This window comes from Epithele typhae (assembly GCF_022376455.1).
Source record: "Epithele typhae strain CBS 203.58 chromosome Unknown BXZ73scaffold_91, whole genome shotgun sequence".
Taxonomy (NCBI): domain Eukaryota; kingdom Fungi; phylum Basidiomycota; class Agaricomycetes; order Polyporales; family Epitheliaceae; genus Epithele; species Epithele typhae.
In genome coordinates, this window is record NW_025954282.1 from 60,660 (window position 1) to 80,191 (window position 19,532).

The following is a 19,532-nucleotide window of genomic DNA, read 5'->3' on the forward strand; positions in this document are numbered from 1 at the left end:
CACACTGTACATCCTCGTCCCTACTGCACGCCACACCGACCTTCGTGATCATTCCTGCTTCATGTTTAGCTACATATCCACACTAGTTTCTTTTCATCCCCTCGTATCCCTCATTCCACGGCCTGCATGGTCAGCAACACTCGTTGCCCCGCTCCGCCACTTCTTTCTCTTATTTTCCGGACACTCGCCATGACACACAGACTTGTAGATATGTTTCGGGTGCTCGTTTCGGTCGTAGTCACGCCCTCGCGCCGGCCGCAGTGCATGTATTTAGTTCAGACCCGCACTTTGTGCTCATACAGTCTCTCCTTCGCCTTCGACTTCGACTTAGCCCACGCACACGCCCACGCCTTCGCCCACGACTTCGACCTCGACCTCGACCTCGCCTTCACCATCGTAGCGCCCGTGCGCGCCCTCTCGTCTCTCTGCTCCTCTTCCTCTCGTCTCCTCCGCGTTCGCGCACTCCGTCCCCTTCCTCCTCCGTGACACCCTCGGACGTCCTGTCCCACGGTGCTCGTCCCCTCTACCAACTTCCCGCGCTTCACGCCTACGCGGTGATATGCAGTCAACTCCGGTAAGAGTCAACAAGGGGTGAGGGCGATAGAACGAGCTCGGGTGAGCGTGGGACGCGGGAAGTCGAAGGGAGGATGAAGGAAACAGCTACGACGCGCTGCGGGGAGGGGAAGCCCGAAGGGAGAACGGATCGGGGGAACGTGCGAGCGCGAGGAGGACGATAAGTGGATAGACGTGGGGAAATGGACGAGGTCGCACACGCGGGCGCTGGTGATGGCGAAGGCGAGGTCGAGGTCGAGGTCGTGGGCGAAGGCGTGGGCGTTGGCTAAGTCGAAGTCGAAGGCGAAGGAGAGACTGTATGAGTACACTGCACGCGCAGATGGAGCGGGGAAGTGAACTGGATAACGCAAAGTAAAGGCCGAGTCTAAATACAAGCAGCCCACAGCGCGAGTATGTAGTAACGAAACGAGGAACTGCCGAAGCAAAGAGACGAAAATATACAAAGCCAGAGCAGAATATGAGGTGGAGGGACACGCGACACGGCGGAAGGAGCTCAAGAGCACTTGAGGGCCCTAGAGTAAGCCGGGTAAGTCGGCTGACCGGATCCCAAAATACCCCGAAGGTACCGTCCGGCCGGGCCCGATCAGGTCCGGCCAGGTACCCCGGCGGAGTCGCCCGATCAGGTCGCCTCGGGTAGTCCGGAGGAGCCGTCCGATCAGACCGGGGTGCGGGTGGGGAATAAGAAGAGGAGGGCTTCAGCAACGCCCTGTACGTAGCATAGAATTATAATATACGATGCCTTGAATGCGTAGAAGAAATGGTGCGTGTGTGCATTGAGCCTAGGGGAATTTCCGGACATTTGTCTTGAGATCAGGTAGTGCAGGGGACTCGGGCAGCCGGATCCGGCAGGTGAGAATAACGGCCCATGCTGCGGTGCGCAGGGCTCATACATGGCATCCACAAACCAAGAAAGATGCCCCTTGCATGTCTCGGAGGCATGCGGCGGTGTTGGGGCGATCGAAAAGAGCTCGTGCAGGGGGCTAGGTAAGTAGCGCGAGGGACTCAGCCAGCCGGATCCAACTCAGAACGTCCCTGGGCACTGCCCGATCCGTGGGGCCCCGCTTTTCTCGTGTGTTGTGGGGGCTGGCAAGGTGCACTATTCCGCACCCACTCCATATGTGTACGTCGTGTTGTGGCTCTTCAAAAGAGCTCGTGCAGTGGTCAGGTCGCTTAGGGGACTCAGGCAATGTAACATCTGGCTCAGAATGGAGTCCCCTGCTCCATGCCCCAGTTTTCACGTGCATTAGATCAGTTCACCCGGCGCTCCAACTCAGCTGTAGGGGGAAGTGTGGCTCTTCGAGGATGCACCCACAGCGGGCTGAGAGCGAGATCGCGGGCATCGCTCTCGCTGTCGGCATCGCTGTCGCTCTCACGGGCGCTTGATCGCTGTCGCTGTCGGGGTCGCTGTCGCTATCGGCATCGGCATCGCTGTCGGCCTCGGCATCGCTGTCGGGGTCGCTGTCGCTGTCGCAATCGCGGTCGCAGTCGGCATCGCTCTCACAGGCGTCTATCCAGAGTTCAGGCCTGTACCACTGAAGTGAGTATCCACCCTCCAAAGTGTTGAATGGATTAGCTGTATTCTGCATCAGATACCACCATGTATGTGCTGTTGTTATGCAAATTTATAAGGTAGTTGCTGCAAGATTGAGGGGATGATGTCATATGACATTTTAGAATGAGATATCACATACTGACATGAGATGTGAGTCTATCGCATGCTGGACACCTACATATATTCATGGAAGATTGTTTGATCACAACGCAACAAACAGCAGAAAGAAATACGCACTTTTGGCGATGGTATTGTGTATGTTTGGAAAGTGGAAGTTCTCAGAAGACATGACATGCATAACTTCTTGTGGAGACAAAAAACTGGAAATCTGTCAGTTTCATCATAAGACGATACTAGTATAGTGCTTATATCGGAATTTTCATGCATATCGGTGACGAAATGCATAAGGGTGGTCGTTTGTCATTATTTCATGACATACGATATACCGACATAGCATGAGCTCCAATCGTCATAATAACACATGGAACAGGATCGGATGAGCAGAAGCTCAACGATGCAAAAAGAATCTCAAAAAACGGTCAAGAACCGGTGGAGATGTGCACTGGGAGCCCGAAGTGTGGTTTCAGCAGAAGGCGAGTTCGGAGTGCATTCAACACAGAGCACACTTCGGGCTCCCAGTGCACATCTCCACCGGTTCTTGACCGTTTTTTGAGATTCTTTTTGCATCGTCGAGCTGCTGCACATCCGATCCTGTTCCTTATGCTACCATGTCCATTGAAGTCCATGATATGTCGGTATATTGTATGTCATGAAATAATGACAAATGACGCCCCATGTGCATTTCGTCACCGATAGGCATGAAAATTCCGATATAAGCACTCAATAAGTATTGGTTTACGAAGAAGCAAACAGATCGCCAATATCACATCTGCATGAGAAGTTATGCATATCATGTCTTCTGAGAACTTCCAATTTTGAAACATACACAGTACCATCACCAAAAGTCCGTATTTATTTGTGCTGTTTTCTGCGTTGCAATCATAAGATCCTCCTTGAATATATCTAGGTGTCCAGCATGTGATGCACTCACATCTCATGTCAGTATGTGGTATCTCATTCGAAAATGTCATGTGACATCATCCCCTCAATCTTGCAGTAAATACCTTCCAAATTTGCATAACAACAGCCCATACATGCAGGTATCCGATGCAGATGACGCTGAAGTAATTCAATGCTTTGGAGGGTAGATACTCACTCCGGTGGTACAGGCTGAAATGCGGATAGACGCCTGTGAGAGCGGTGCCGACAGCGACCACGACCGCAAAGCCGACAGCGACCACGACCGCAAAGCCGACAGCGACCGCGACCGCAAAGCCGACAGCGACCGCGACCGCAAAGCCGACAGCGACCGCGATGCCGACAGCGACAGCGACGCCAACGCCGACCACGACAGCGACAGCGACGCCGATTAAGCGCCCGCGACAGCGACAGCGATGCCGACCACGACAGCGACACCTGCTGTGCTCTCGCTCTCAGCTTGGTACGCACTCGCTGCTGAACGCATGAGGCATAAGAAACCTCGAAAATAGACACAACATAGACTCTCGAATGTGGATGCTGTTTGTGAGGAAAACGGAGCGCAGCGGGATGGACCTGGCTGCCCCGGTTCCGCGCACCACCTGGCTCCGCACACCACCTGGCTCCGCGCGAGCTGTTTTGAAGAGCAACAATGCCGCCGCATGCATTTAAACTGGGCGCGCTTCAACACACTTGGTGAGCCTGTACAATACGCAAGGAAAGTGAGGCCCTGCAGGTCAGCCAGTGCCCAGGGAGATCTGGGCCGGATCCGGCTGCCCGAGTCCCCCGCGCGACCCAAAAGCCTCCGCGCGAGCTCTTTTCAAGCGCCAAAATGCCACCACGTGCCTCCGAAACGAGCATGGAGTGGTTTCCTCAGTTTGTGGATGCCATGCGTGAGCACCGCGCGGCGTCATGGGTGATCCAGTGCGTGGCCGTCAATCCCACTCGGATCCGGCTACCTGAGTCCCCCGCACTACCTGATTGCAACACAAACACTCACAAATCTATCTGAGCTCCATTTACCCACCCGCCTTTTCTTCCATGCATTCAAGGCATCAGATGTCATATTTCTATGCTACTCACAGGACGTTGGCTCAAGCCTCCCTCATGTTATTCCCCGCCCGCACCCCGGTCTGATCGGACGACTCCTCCAGACTACCCGAGGCGACCTGATCGGGCGACTCCGCCGAGGTACCTGGCCGGACCTGATCGGGCCCGGCCGGACGGTACCTTCGGGGTATTTTGGGATCCGGTCAGCCGACTTACCCGGCTGAAGTAGGGACATGCACTGTCAAGAGAGGGTGTAATAAGTGGATACAGACCGAGACAGAACGTGTCGAAACGGGGGACGCTGTCGGGTTCCCCGTTTTACTAAGCTTCCACAGACTACTACAAGACCGACCGCGCCGCGCACGCGACCCTCATACTGGGCTGGAACCTGAGCACTCGTTCGCTATCATTGTATTTCACTCTCCTTCAATCACTCTCTCTCTTCATCGCAGTTCACTAGCTAATATCCCACTCGTTCTAAAGTAGCGTCCGTCGCGCCCTACGAGCAGAACCGATGCCTCGATAGCCCGCTCGAATGACGTCGGGATGCTAGGGCCGGGCCAGGACAGATGCACGCGACCGCGGCTGAACGGGGGCGGCCTGCGCTCTGTAAATAATCGCTGTGCGCTGTTCTCACCCCGCTCGAGACATTCCCCAACGTACCTCAAGCAGCGCCGGAGTCGATGGTTGAGGGTCTGGGGAACGCAAGGACGGTGCGTGGACGAGAGGCCTCGGCCATGGACTCTGGACCCGATTTGGACTGTATGCGCTCTTCCCTCAGTTTCTGTTTGCTTTCTATGTGACGAGGCGACTAGCTCTCTTAAATGTACGGGCTCAGGCCCCACGCAATCTAGTTCCCCTTTCCCTCTCTCCCTCTCTCTCTCTCTCTCCCACGTCTCACCCTCTACCACGCGCGCTCTCATCCCGTACCGTCGACCTCCACTCTGTATGCGGATGATGAGTTTGAACATCGCGTGCAGACGTTGGAAGACATTATGCGGGACACGGACGGGGGTATGGAGGTGGCAGTAGTTTGTAAGGCACGGATTTCGGCTTCAATGCTACGACGATGTGCTTACATGTGCGCTTCAGGCCATTGAGATGGGCCTTGGAGGTCTCATCAAAGTGAAGAAGAACAAGGGCGGGAGCGTCACCTTCCCCCATGGCCGCTGTAGCATCCCACATCGGGCGAAGAAGTCGTGGGGCTGGCACCTGGTGAGTCACATTCTATTACACGTGCGAGGGCAAGCTGACGGAGCGTTGCTGAAACATGGCACAGAGGCGGGGGGGAAAGGACAGACGGGCAAGAAACAGTCGGGTAACGGGAAGATATTCCGATAGAAGATATTAGACGGGTGAGTGCTTCCGCACAGGTTGGGGGACAAGCCCATCCGCGCCCTTGACCTGGGGAACGTCCAACTTGGATTCAACGTCGCGGAGTGGGACCGGCTCTGCGCTCTCGACTGGGAGCGCCCTTCGTAGAGGGCGTATTAATGATTTGTTTCGTAGAATACTTCATACTATTCGTGCTCTGGCAAGTACGCGCCGGCGGCCCGTGAGACGCGTGTCCGAAAAAGCGGATCGACCCGCACGTCATCGAGGCACTGGCTGTGCTCGAGGAACACCTCCTCACAGTCCCTGGCCCTTCTGCCTCACTCGGCCGTCCCGGTCTGCGCGGCGAGCGTGAGGTGCGTACTCACCGTTTCCGGCCTCATCCCTCCTCATCCTCACCCCTACGACCGTCAACGCACACACCAGGAATCGACGCCAGAGCTCTCCCTCGACCCCCGCCTCCTCGCAACGCTGCTCCATTCTCTACGACAGGGTCCACGGCGCGGGCTGCTTTCCACCCCGCGCGGCTTCGTCCTCATCCACCTCCCTCTTCTTGGTCCGAGGCCAGGGTAAATCATAGAAAGGCCACCCCACTGAAGTGTGTCGTATAAATGCGAGGTCCCAAGTATAAAGTACGACAAATCGGAGGACGGCAGCGACAGCGATGGTTTGACAGGTTCGGCCAAAGAATTGCATACGTATGCTATTGGATGGTTGAGATATCTCCGAGTGACATGCTCTATGTAGGGCAGCGCCGGCATATTTCCCACAAAGCGTCGAAGTGGGGATGAAGCTCGACGCCGGGCAAGCTTATGAACAGTCTGTAAAAGCATGCCTCCCATGATGCTCTCACGACAAACCGGCGCGGTTGCATTCTCCAGGCGTTTTGAATCGGGTCCCAAACAAGCACCTCTTGAAGTCCGAGCAGCTCGAGAATGTCGCGGATACCGAATAATTCACCGAGGGGGACGTGTGCGGTTAGATGGGATATGGATGCAAATCGGAGGAGGGGGAGTTCGCCGTTCTATGTGACTATCAGCAAAGTGTCAGGAAGCTAAGAGTATGACTTACCGCCACCCATATAAATATCCCGAAATACCACTTTTCCCCTCCTTCCACCTCGAGAGAGTTTTGTTCATAGGCTAGTGACGCCATGACCTCGGACACCCGGTCCCCGAGACGCTGCACTACAGCCTTCATGAGCGTTTGCGAGACAGGTGTATTTCCGAAGGAGAGTGGGTTGGTCGAGGTGTCATAGCGGTCTCGTATGTCGCATGGGTCTTCTTCCGTAAGATCGACAGATTTCTGCTAAAAGGTTATCCCCAGGGTAAGCAGCAATACCATCAGAGGTACGGCGTCAACTGCCTACTGTGTTTGTAGTTAGCTAACAGAGGCGGTCAGCAAGTCAACACGTAGCATCATAGACGGAAGGCTTACTTCGTCGCCTGTAACAACAGAATACTCACGCGGAAAGATCGCACGTTGGACTGCCAGACGAGATACAGGTTCAGAAACGGGGGGCAGAAGCTGCCGGAGCACGAAATATGTGGGCGTAAGTGGCGAGGACGAAGCCTCCTTGTTGTAGACCCACCTCATCCACTTCTTGCACTGCGGTGATCTGAAGTTGGTCCGCTGTCAATGGCAGCTCCCACGTGTCGTCTATGTTGGACTAGAACGCAACTTCAAAACTCGGAAGACATGAAACAAGATCTACGGCTCACCTTGCGGGGATTTGCAGTGAGGACGCCGTTGTCTTCACAGTCATCGTCGGAGTCGATCTCAATGGCTTCCCCATCAGAGGTAGTCATTTCTGGAGACCCAAATTGATCGAGTATGAAACGTTCGACGGCATCGAAGTCGACCATGGCTGAAGGGAGTGAAAATCACATAGGCCATTCGACAATTTTATAGGTGTCCGGAATGCGACGTCATAGATAAGAAACAGCGAAACACTTTTCATTGGAAATCGTGGTGATTGGCGATAAGGACGACAGAACGCGTGGAAAACAAAGCACATCGGAGGGAAGAAGTTCATCAAGGCGATAGAAGTGTTAAAGATGCCAGCCACGTGTAGGACAGGTATTGGGGTGGGCCGGCGAGTTGGACAAAGGTATCAAAGTACTGTGATGGTACCACACGCGACGAACCTACTCACTGTCCGCGGGTCGCTCGTCGAGCATTCCACACAGCTGCGAGACGGGTAGTAGAGACTCCGCAGACTCCAGAGTGGGGAAGTTGGACTGGAAGTTGGCCCACCGCGGCGTGACATCGATCGTCTGGAGGAAGCGCTCGGCTTTGTCACTGTTGATGACCTTGAAGGGCTTCGCAGACATTGCCGTCCCGATCGGAGTCCTGCCTCGACGGCTCGTTTTTGACGAGGGCTACACTCGAGCCCGTCTGGGGATGCCTTCAACTCTCCGCCTCCGCCACGGTCCTTCCCCAAGGCATCAAGCTCACCGTAACATCGACCACGACCGGCGGCGGCTCCTCGGTCCACCCCGCCGACCCTCCAGCGTCCCCTCCGACCCTCCAGCACCCCGCCTGCCCCAAGCGCCGTCGCCAACTTACCGCTGCTCTGTGCCACTCCGGTGTCCCTGATCTGGTCCACCTGACCGCCTGCCGGTGCGGCTCCACTCTTGGTGAGCTGCATCGTCTTTGTGCTTGTGGTCCTTTGTCCAAACGTTCACTCTCCCCTCCCCCGCGTCCCTTTCTGCAGTCCGTCACCGTGAACCGGTCTACGTTTGTCCCCCAACTAGCGCGCGTTCGCTCCGCGAGCCCCCCCGCCGTGACGCCTCTCCGCGCTTCTTTGTTCACTCTCCACTCCTCCCCCGCATCCTCCACCTAGCGCGCGTTTGCTCCGCGTCGCGACGCCCCTCCACGCCCCTCCACGCCCCTCCACGCCCCCTCCACGCCCCCTCCACGCTCGGAAAGTCCCTCCTCCTCCACGACGCTCCGCTCCCAGCCAGTCCTTCACTTCTTCCGTACCCGTTTTGATGTACTTTGTAAGGCTCCTTTTCCCAATTTTAGCCTTGTCATCGCTGTCTCACGTCGTTCATTGCTCTCATTGTTTGCAATCACTCATAGAATGCCACATCTTTCACTTTAACGCACTTTGTGTGTGCCTTGGCTTTCGGAGCATGCATGATACTATGCCACCCTTCCTTTCTGTTTGCCTTACGAGAGTCTTCCAGGTGTCTCAATGAGTGACAACGCTACATGCTGAATGCCGGTATGCCCAAAGTATGCCTGAATGCTACGCCGCTTGCAAGACCATCATCTTCCACGGCTGTTTCACGAGAAGCCGTCCTCGCAGCTATATTACAACGGGATTGCGCCACAGTTCCAGGTCCGTTCGAGCTCCGTAAAACAACGTACGCATGCCTGTACCGGACGACAAGACTGCTGGTGAGTCCGAGTTATGTATACTTGACGCATACGAGCCGCTCAGTGAAGAAGATTCAACTACGCCTCCGGGCTCCCCGCCGCTCCGTCTCCCACATGGCGATCGATTGTGTGATATTTCTACCACCATGGTTTCCACCACTCCTCTGGGCACCCCACCGCGGGACATCCGGTTTCGTTTCGCGACGGATCATAAAAGTGTGAATAGTGAGTACCTGCCACAACTTCTATGAGGTGCGTTTGATGACCTACAATTAGGCGTGGTTACTGTGGGGCCAGTTCATAGCAGTGGAATCCTCCGCGTCGTGGATTTGGACATCGAGATGGCCGACGTGGATCAAGACCTCAACCCCACCACAGATTTACTTGACTCCGACGTAGAGATGACAGACGAGACGTCTACAGAAATCCCGAGCTCTACATGCACGGTGTCCACGTACACCGAGGGGATGTTTCCCACAAGCAGTGTCATCCATGGTGACGAACTGGAAGACAGCCAAACCGTCTCCTCTCAAATTTCCAATCGTTTGAGAAGCATGGAAAGCGCTTCACGAGATATGCGCATCTATGTAAGATCCCTAGAGTAAGTGTCTGAGTTAGAACTCGGTCGACCGGCGCTAAGACTCCATGAAGGGTCATTGTTGATGACTTGAAGAACCGCGTGGATGGCGTTTGCGCGAATGGGGAGTCGCCCCCCGAGGAATCGAGTCGTCCACCACCATCTGAAGGAGGCGTCGAAGGCCGCGAAAATCACAGTCGGCCTTCACGGGCTCGAACCAGTATCGCTTCCAGAATTCTGCTCTCGCCACAAGATTCATCAGATGAAGGCTCTGTCACACGTGAGAAGAATTATTTATTGGGCCTGCAGGTGAGTTGAATGCGAAAATCCGTGTCGGACGTCCTCTGATCAGCTATGTCAAGGCTTCGATACGCCGCGTCTTTTTTAGCCTCTGCAGCGTAACGACGTACGATGCGTTGGCTAAAAAAACCGTTTCTCACGAGGCTAGAGCACAGTTCGAGCAAAATCCCGACATCTACTTTTCGAAGCACACTTTTCGAATGGACTTCCGGGGACATTTGCCTCGGCAAGAGAAAGAGAGACGCGACAGGTGGAATGATGCTGCCGCATCTTACTTCGTCCGCTATCTCCAGCGTGTCCTCGCGGATGAAGGTGACATCCCAGAGCGATATAGGACAGACGAAAACATCCGATGCGGCCTTCAGACATACATGCAGACGTGTAAAAGGAACATTAGAGGAAGTAGCAAGGGGAGAGGCGTTCCGACAGTATGAGGACCCCAAATAATTGTTACGTTTTCCAGCATGTATCTAGCCGCGTGGCCCCTCTTTTCTTCGTGTAACTCAACCCTCACCTCTTCCATCCGTCTGTCTATCCGCGGCCTGCCCGCCTGGAGTCTGTCTCCGCCTCTCGCGCTCATGGTTCACTCTTCGACGACGGTAAAGGAGACATTACACAGTTGCTGGCAGAGCGCTAGGCGGGGGCCTCTCAGTTTCTTGTTGCACAGACATGCACTGAGCCCAAGAACAAATTCGGGGATACACATACTCGTTCTGGAACCGGATGTTGGAGGAACGGGATGCGGGGGGTCGCGGGGGCCCTCGACGGCCGAGTGATGTGGCGGCGTCAAGCTGATGGTGGCGGACGAATACGGGAGCGGCTATTTCTCGTTGGAGCTACAGTTTGGTAAAAGGCGCGGGAAGCGCAGGCGCGTGGGCACGTTTTGCATGAGTACTGGTACTGAGTACTAAATAGCTAGTCCATTGCCCGTCGTGGCTCAGGCCTGTAGACGCCCGTCGCCACCCGTCGCCACCCGTCCGACTTCCTCGGAGAGTCCACCGGCCCGGTGTCTGCAGACGCCCTTGGCTACACGCGCGTCCGACTTTCTCGGAGTGCTCGCCGGCCCGTCTGCTCCCGCTCCCCTACACGGTACTTCGTCCTGGTCGTACAGTCGCAGATCCTTTTCCTCTCGCTCTCTCGCTCTCGTCCAAAATATCGCTCTCTCGTTTTTGCACCCCCTCACTCTCTCTCGTACCCTCGTTATTCGCTCATTTTATCTTCCCGCTTTGTTCGTCCTCTCCATCCATCTCCTTCAACGCACTCGCCATTTAGCATCACTATGAACAAGCACGTACGTATCTTCTTAATCACGTCTTCAACGTGCTGACGACGAGTGGACTTTCAATGCGATCTACGGCGTCGTCGACCCTCAAGCCATCAAATTCAAGGACATCGAGTTGAACGCGATGAAAAACCTCGGCGCGCGCACGAGCACCGGCGGAGGCTCTCTTCGTTCGTTCACGGCACCGTCCTGGAAGGGCACCGTGCACGTCCATTAAGTGAGTCTAACCGTTTCACGCGCTGTCCCTACTCTCCGACCAAAACGCCAGCCCCACCCATCCGACCACTACACGAAGAAGAACGTGGGGAGGCTCAAGGTGAGCAATCACTGTCTGCGATGCATAGACTCGATACCCACCTTGTACAGGGCCAGTTGGGGTCCAGCGGATTGACCCACCGGGTCATTCGCCGTGAGGCCCGCAAGGTATCATCCCGAAGCTGCCACCGCAGTAGACTTAGCCTCGTGGTCGTAATTTGCTTGATGTAAATCTGTCCAGTTTGATGCAATTCTCGTTGCCATTATTGGGGGTCGCGGCAGGCACCTGGTTCGCAGCCTCATTTCAAAAGTTATCGCATTACGCTGGTTACGATACAGTCTTCGCGTCTTCGAGGGACAGTCGGTCGCTGCCTTGCTCCGCTGAGCGTGTATACTGTACATCCGGCGCTGTCCCATATTTCCGTCTCCGTCCGCATTACCGCCTCGTCCATCTTCGCGTCGCGCGAGAAGCGCGGTGTGCAACCTCAGCGCGGCGTATACCGAGTCTACAAGCCAACCGATACATCAGTTTGGAGCCCCATCGCGCAGAAGTCGCATTTTGCGAGCTCCACCGCAGCCGACCACACATCTGTGGGAAACCGAGGTGTATATCGTTGAATGGAACGGATCCGAAACTATACTTTGCTACAATTCATGTCGCAAACATTACATGTGAAGAATCGAGCAGTGGACGAAGAGAGCCGTAGAGGCGAAAGGACGCCGGATGACGGACAGGGTGTCGGATAGGACGACGATGGTGGATAGGATGATAGAATGGATATTGATCTAGGACGATACGGCGGCATAGTACTGTACAATGTGTGGGAACGTAGTATACATGACTAAGCATACTGGTAGTGCCTCGGATGAGGGCGTACACCGGGACACTAGGAACCAACATTACAAAGAAAGAGTAGCTATATTTCCCCTTTCACTACCAAAACCCCATACTTCATGCATTCTGCTCGCACGATGTCGAAAAAAACATCGTCAGTAACAGAAAATACCTCCACCTTACTCCCAACATGCCCTCCAGGTCCACCAAAGAGCCCGCGACGAACCGAAGTCACCAGGTCATACCCGACAACGCTGGTCATGGGCCCGTCGTCGCGACACCAAGGGTAAGAGCCCCATGGAACACCACTAATCGTGAGAGTGGTCACCGTCCTTGGAAGTTTGCATCCGACGAGGGGGAAGGGAGTGTCGAGCTGCAAGTTATGCAGGGACGGACAGGCTTTGGCCATCCCATACAAAATACAGCTCGCTATATGGCCTTGATCTCCGAAACCGGCGCAGAGGCATACAAGGGGATCGTGTAACCGGAGAAACACGAGTGCCGGGAAGCATGTGTCTTCGAAGCGAGGGTACGCATCACAATCGTAAAACGATGCCCGGAGATAGAGGTGGGTGAGGGAAGGCATGGTTACGCAAATCGGCCAAAGAGAGAGAACGAAGTCCATGGAGAGGGACTGGAGTTCGTCGTTGAATGACCTGAGATCCAGAGTCGCCGATTTACATTCCAAAAGCAGTCTCAAGGAGCGATCTCCGAGACTACCCCACGGGATGAACCAGGCCTGCTCGGGGGTACCATCCCATAGTGTTCCAAGGTCTGCGGAGAGCTTGACGTGCAGAACGGGGGGTATGGAGGGGTCATTGTGACCGATGGGGAAGGATCGAGGTCCTGTGGGAGGGGACGAGAAGCGTGGAGTGTTGGTGAGACATTTGTAGTCGAATACAGCCTCCCCCCAGAGTTCGGAGTCTGCGCCGGCAGTTGGAGCGTCCAAATCGATGTAAAGGGTCGGAAAATTGATGGCGACTCTTGCGACAACGGCAGCCACGACTGGGGACGTAGTGAAAAGCGTCCAGTAAAGGTTGGCTTGTTCGTCTTGCGAGCAGGCATCCGTCCAGGCGTCCTTGATGATCCTTTCGAGAATCTCGAGTGGGAGGCCGGAAGAAGAGACGTCGGCTACAGATGGCGTCGGCGTGTGGATACGACGGTGTGAGAAAGACTGACATACGTGTGGAGGTGACAACCTGGGTGGACATTGATGCGTCGGTGACAGGCGTCTGGGATCGTGGCTTTTGAATTTTCAACGGCGCCGCGGGAGGATGGGACCGAGCGGGACTCACGTGGTCGTTGTCCGAGAGGATTTGCATGGCTGAAGGGTGAGACGAGAAGGAGAACACCCGTGCCGAACATAATCTCGACGGGCGTGTTATGTACCGTGTAGACGGCCACCGCGCGGGCAGCCAGAGTGATTCGAGATGTCGGCAAAAGGACGTTGTGACTGTAAGGTCTGTGCAAAGAAACGTTCCTCAGCATTTCGCGCGTTAACCTTTGTGGTGAACGACAGAGACACGGCGGTTGTGCCGGATGGGTCTGCCCTGGAAGCAGGTGAAACACGCATGCGCGTGGGGACAAACACAGGGTGGAGGCGAGGCGAAGGATCCAGGGCGTCGATGCAGCTTTCGGCACACGCGGATCATAGGATGCGGAAGTTGATGTAACAGAGGTACAAAGATGGCACAAGGAAGTGCTACAAACACTAGAAACGTGCTACGCAGGTGGAAAAGAAAACAAGGGAAGGGAAGCGGGACGCGGCCCACGGGGGTGACAAGAAGAATGCAAAGGAGCGTGGGTGACTAGCGAGGGAGTGAAGGGCGAAAAAAGAGGTCTGCGGGGATTGGAAGGATGAACAAACGAGTGCAAACGTAAAAACGGACGGACTTGCCGAGCGTGGAGGGGGCATGGAGGGGCGTGGAGGGGCGTGGAGGGGCGTGGAGGGGCGTGGAGGGGCGTCGCGACGCGGAGCAAACGCGCGCTAGGTGGAGGATGCGAGGGAGGAGTGGAGAGTGAACAAAGAAGCGCGAAGAGGCGTCACGGCGGGGGGGGCTCGCGGAGCGAACGCGCGCTAGTTGGGGGACAAACGTAGACCGGTTCACGGTGACGGACTGCAGAAAGGGACGCGGGGGAGGGGAGAGTGAACGTTTGGACAAAGGACCACAAGCACAAAGACGATGCAGCTCACCAAGAGTGGAGCCGCACCGGCAGGCGGTCAGGTGGATCAGATCAGGGACACTGGAGTGGCACAGAGCAGCGGTAAGTTGGCGACGGCGCTTGGGGCAGGCGGGGTGCTGGAGGGTCGGAGGGGACGCTGGAGGGTCGGCGGGGTGGACCGAGGAGCCGTCCGTCGTCTTCACCGTGGCCCTCGTCGTGGAGGTCGTCGCGGACGCGCAAGGAACATGACACACGCTCACTGGTCAGGGCATCGAGCCCCTCCATCAGAGCGTATGTCACTTCCTCGCTCGGCCAGACACCACGCCGCGCAGCACGATATCGTCGCCGCCGCCGGTCGTGGTCGATGTTACGGCGAGCTTGATGCCTTGGGGAAGGACCGTGGCGGAGGCGGAGAGTTGAAGGCATCCCCAGACGGGCTCGAGTGTAGCCCTCGCCACAAACGAGCCGTCGGAGCGGGACTCCGATCGGGACGGCAATGTCTACGAAGGCAGTGGGCAGCTTGCGGGAGCTTGCCTGTGGTCGCGGTGCTGGCGAAGGTGTTTAGTAATATGAACAACGAAACGAGGAATGTCGCCAGACCCCTCGCAAACACCCCAGAGCGCACGTTCCCTACGTCGTCCTAAGAACGAGAAATGTCAAAGCATACACGCATCCCTTGTTGAATCGTGGAGAGGTGGACTGAAGTCCGTCGGTTCCATATCGTTACCCTCACGGGCCCTACATTTCTTCAGTGCCACCTGTGGAAGCCTGACCTCCACCGCACCTTCACATGCCCCCTCGCCAACTCTGCATTACGGATGCCCTGGCAAGCGACGTGAAGCCGAAGTCCGAGGGCCCCACGAATCATCACGCCAGTCTCCGCGCATCCAGCAGTAGCTCCAGCCCAAGAGGATCACGCGGCCGCGGAGCCTGCCGTGGAGGTAGATCGAATGGTAGACAATAGGCAGAGGGGGACGCAGTGGATGGGATTCGCGTGTCCACGGCTGAGCCGCTTGATGATCTGTGGCACATGCGCGTGTATAAATTGCCACATCTACCAATTGAATTCATCTCCTATCTTTGTGCCACTCCCCTTCCCCTCGTCTAGCATGCCACTCTGTAAGGCACAGAATGCCACCCCGAGCCCTCACAAAGGAACCCTGGCCTACCCCAACGCATCTGTGTCGCTCGTGAAGTGGTCTTATACACAGCAGACCTGCACACTTTCGCTTTGCCAACCGAACGCGCACCATGGAAACCTACCCACCCCCCTCTCCTCCATCCACACAACCTAATATCCCCACCTTAGATGCAGAGGAACTCTTGTGCCACTACGACGTGAAGACGGAAGGAGGCGGGGTCATAGACAATGCGAACGCTTGGCAGGTCCTTGCACCGAGTGAGTCGCCCAAATAACCCGTCCCCAACTCTCTCTCAACTGTCCATGTAGTCTCCGCGGATGGCAGCGCCAGAGGAGGTGACTCTGTCGCATGCTCGCCTGACGTGGACCCTAAAATCGCGAACATCTCCGCGTCGGGCCGCTTTACAAACCCAGAGTACCGAGGACCTAGCACCACTACCTTCAGCCCATCCCACATCCCCATCTCCTGCCTCTGGTCCAACCGCGCGGATGACACACGATGGACTCGTCCCACAGGTACCGGCACATCTCCCCTCGTCGTCATCCTCCACGGAGCCTGTCACACAAACCGGGGTTTCCTCCATGCTTTAAAAGATGCTCAGCTAATCAAATTCTCCATCGTCAACCTCTTCAAGTTCGACGACGACCCTCCCACTCTTCTCCCACGAGGGGCAGAAATCCTCCCCCTCGACGACGTGCTAGAGCGTAACCCGAACTGCGGTCCGATCCCTCCTCCCCTCCGGTGCGCCTTTGCACTGTACCTCCGCAATGACATCGGAGACAAACTCGCGCACACCCTCCTCGCACGCACACATATCCCCGTCGACGATCTCCTATCCTTCTCTGTCTACCCCCCCCCAAACCCCGAGCCTTACGCAGACTCCTGGAAGATCTTCACGATCCTGGGTATCGACAGCCTGAAGAACGGGCCCTCCTACAATGAGGTCATGCGAGTTCGCCACGCCATCCGCTTGGAGCTCATTCAACGCCTCCAGAACGACCACTTGTTCGTCGAGGTCGCAACAGCCTCCTTGACTATGCACAGCGCCCCAAACACGCTCCACGACTTCATGGACGCCATCCACCTCCAACCCGTGGCGACGGACAGAACAGGTGACCGTACTTCGTACGCCCTGCTCCTTATGGCCCCCCCGATCGCCCCCTCCGTGCACGACAGACTCTCTCTAGTTCTCGCCATGAGAAAGGCGATATGTAGCGAGAAGGACCGACACACCACACTGGCAGGTTTCGATCTCACCTTCTACGAAGATCTCGGCCCACACCCTGCTATCCACTGCTGCATCTGCGCATCCGACATCCACATCACAAGTCTCTGCCCGATCGCAAACCAGGAAGGTTGGACCGGTTACCCCTTGACGCACTCCCAAGCGACGCTACACGGAACGGTGGAGGAGGAAGCGGAGAAGCAGGCGCGTTCAGCGCCGCCTGGATGGTACGATTATTGACATTACAATAATACTGCATCCCCACTGTACCCGCCCCGCCGCCGCCGGTAGTCTAACTGCCGCCCTATACTATGATGACTACCAGAAACCAATGAGTCACCAAATACTGCACGACGGAGTCTCCTTCTTGAGCCCCACACTCACCAAGATCTACCCTGGCCGCGCCCTAAAGCACTTCCTCGCGGCATTCACCCATTATCCACGAGACGCGGGGTTTTCTCGCTTCCTCTGACTATCTTAGTACAGCTGACGGGCCATTTCGCCACGGCTACGAGACCATCCGCCTCATCTGGGCGCAGTAGAGCTCGACGGTTATGCTCCACCAGAAAAAGACATGGATCAGACATGATAAGTACATGACTCATTCATGTCTGATGTAAACTCTTCTGCCCGGTCGCGGATTTGACAATCACGCTCGACCTTGCAGACACGCGCGCGGCACACCACCGTCGACGTCGACTACACCGCGGGCGCCTGTTAGGTGGCAAGACCGCCTCTAAATTCGCGCTCGCAAGCGTCGGGAGCGCGAAGGGGGGGATTGGGGACCAGACTCGAAGGCGAAGGAGGGGCGTGGGCCCAGTGACTAGGGGGTGGTGAGGCGTGGGGAGGAGCGCGATGAGCGCGCGGATCCCTCGTGCTTACTTGGGAGGACCCGGACCGAGGCGCTGTTGTACGACAGGCCTCGAAGTGAAGAATGGAGCACTTAACTCACAGTCACGAATTGAGCCGGCGGACTCGGATTGGTTATATCGCGGAACGATTGTCACAGCAAGGACTCCGCATACAATGAGTCGCGCGGCCGATGCATAGTACGCGCAATGGACATTGCAGCACGCGCGGGGGACGTTGCGGTGGGTGAGGTGTGCGAGGAGATTATGTCGCGCCGAATGGTCGATAAATATTTTCGGCCCGCTCGCGCCCCTACACGAAAACGGTTCATCGATATTCGTGACATACCTCTACATTCATGAAAACACAACACTGAAACGGTTCAATGGAAGCCAGGACGTTCTCAAACGCAGCGAGAGAAAAGTCTGGAAACTAAACTTGAACAGCCAGTTCGGTGCGAACACGACGAATGAATGGTGGGAGGATCGCCAACAGGTACACCACGATGCCACAAAAAGACCCCTTCGAAGTCGCGTCTGTTACTAGGAATATGATATGCTCAACAATGGTAATAACATGACGAAGGATAGAACCACTCACCGATATCGGAATGCCAGGAACAGTGCCCCCCACCTCGCTGCCACCCTTGACGCATCGCTAATTCCTTCAACGTGGTCTTGGCGCTGGAAGCGCGCTCGCATGCGTCCAGCCACGAGATGATAGACTCCACGGATCGAACCATGTCTTCGCACATGCCACCAGAAACGTCGTCGTCGCAGTCGTGGCGGACGATCGATAGGGTAGTATAAAGGGACTTGAAGACCTCGTGGGCACTTATCGCTGTGTTATGGATGATTTGGAGGGACTTCGAAGAAGTTCGGTCTAGTACGACTATGGGCCGGAGCACGAATGCGTCAACGGTTCAAGGAGACACCTTCAGTGTCGTGAGGACATTAATACGAGTGTGGTGGTACGCGCTGATGAGTCTATACCAGCATCTTATGGTCCGAACATACCTCTTGGACCCAAGGGCTACGTGAGATTAGAAGAAGCGCAGCGCCCCGCAAGCGTCCACGATGCTGCGGTGCAATCCGAGCACAGTTGAGATCGAGATGGGAGACATCATGAGGTCGGAGAAGGTGGTATCGCAGATGCTGAAGTCGATGGAGTCTGCTCGATGGAAATATTCGAATTTGCTGAACGATGCAGAGGAAATGGTAGACAAGGCCGGTTTTGGAGTGTGTCGCCCCAAGTCGATGGATGTCGGCGAGTGATACGAGAGAAGAGGGAGAGAGAGAGAAGGAAGAGAGAGAGAGAGAGAGAGAGAGAGATAACGCGACTCGACGGCGGGCGGCTATCGGCTGGCGGGGGGCGACTACGCGGACGGGCGACGGACGGACTGAGAGAGAGGGAGAGTCGAGAGGGAAAGGGGAACTAGATTGCGTGGGGCCTGAGCCCGTACATTTAAGAGAGCTAGTCGCCTCGTCACATAGAAAGCAAACAGAAACTGAGGGAAGAGCGCATACAGTCCAAATCGGGTCCAGAGTCCATGGCCGAGGCCTCTCGTCCACGCACCGTCCTTGCGTTCCCCAGACCCTCAACCATCGACTCCGGCGCTGCTTGAGGTACGTTGGGGAATGTCTCGAGCGGGGTGAGAACAGCGCACAGCGATTATTTACAGAGCGCAGGCCGCCCCCGTTCAGCCGCGGTCGCGTGCATCTGTCCTGGCCCGGCCCTAGCATCCCGACGTCATTCGAGCGGGCTATCGAGGCATCGGTTCTGCTCGTAGGGCGCGACGGACGCTACTTTAGAACGAGTGGGATATTAGCTAGTGAACTGCGATGAAGAGAGAGAGTGATTGAAGGAGAGTGAAATACAATGATAGCGAACGAGTGCTCAGGTTCCAGCCCAGTATGAGGGTCGCGTGCGCGGCGCGGTCGGTCTTGTAGTAGTCTGTGGGAGCTTAGTACAACGG

General features: G+C 56.1%; 5 protein-coding genes across 5 annotated transcripts; 3 read left to right on the top strand and 2 right to left on the bottom strand.

The window, feature by feature from the left end:
- Positions 1-6,028: 6,028 nt before the first annotated feature.
- Positions 6,029-7,878, bottom strand: BXZ73DRAFT_81805 (uncharacterized protein; the record flags this gene model as incomplete). Its single annotated transcript, XM_048023577.1, has 7 exons — positions 6,029-6,248; positions 6,406-6,569; positions 6,617-6,850; positions 7,012-7,032; positions 7,137-7,214; positions 7,267-7,412; positions 7,701-7,878. 7 exons carry the CDS (start codon positions 7,876-7,878, stop codon positions 6,029-6,031), a joined length of 1,041 nt encoding a protein of 346 aa, XP_047872372.1.
- Positions 7,879-8,922: 1,044 nt separating this feature from the next.
- BXZ73DRAFT_81806 (uncharacterized protein) lies at positions 8,923-9,534 on the top strand (the record flags this gene model as incomplete). The annotated part of the gene is made up of 2 exons (XM_048023578.1): positions 8,923-9,154; positions 9,206-9,534. 2 exons carry the CDS (start codon positions 8,923-8,925, stop codon positions 9,532-9,534), a joined length of 561 nt encoding a protein of 186 aa, XP_047872373.1.
- A 1,551-nt stretch (positions 9,535-11,085) lies between these two features.
- On the top strand, positions 11,086-11,305 carry BXZ73DRAFT_106792 (uncharacterized protein; the record flags this gene model as incomplete). The annotated part of the gene is made up of 2 exons (XM_048016726.1): positions 11,086-11,097; positions 11,141-11,305. The coding sequence occupies 2 exons, from the start codon at positions 11,086-11,088 to the stop codon at positions 11,303-11,305; spliced, it is 177 nt and encodes a 58-aa protein (XP_047872374.1).
- A 1,569-nt stretch (positions 11,306-12,874) lies between these two features.
- BXZ73DRAFT_106793 (uncharacterized protein) lies at positions 12,875-13,500 on the bottom strand (the record flags this gene model as incomplete). The annotated part of the gene is made up of 4 exons (XM_048016727.1): positions 12,875-12,894; positions 12,932-13,309; positions 13,362-13,422; positions 13,474-13,500. 4 exons carry the CDS (start codon positions 13,498-13,500, stop codon positions 12,875-12,877), a joined length of 486 nt encoding a protein of 161 aa, XP_047872375.1.
- A 2,092-nt stretch (positions 13,501-15,592) lies between these two features.
- Positions 15,593-16,948, top strand: BXZ73DRAFT_81807 (uncharacterized protein; the record flags this gene model as incomplete). Its single annotated transcript, XM_048023579.1, has 2 exons — positions 15,593-15,740; positions 15,792-16,948. 2 exons carry the CDS (start codon positions 15,593-15,595, stop codon positions 16,946-16,948), a joined length of 1,305 nt encoding a protein of 434 aa, XP_047872376.1.
- Between the last annotated feature and the right edge of the window lie 2,584 nt (positions 16,949-19,532).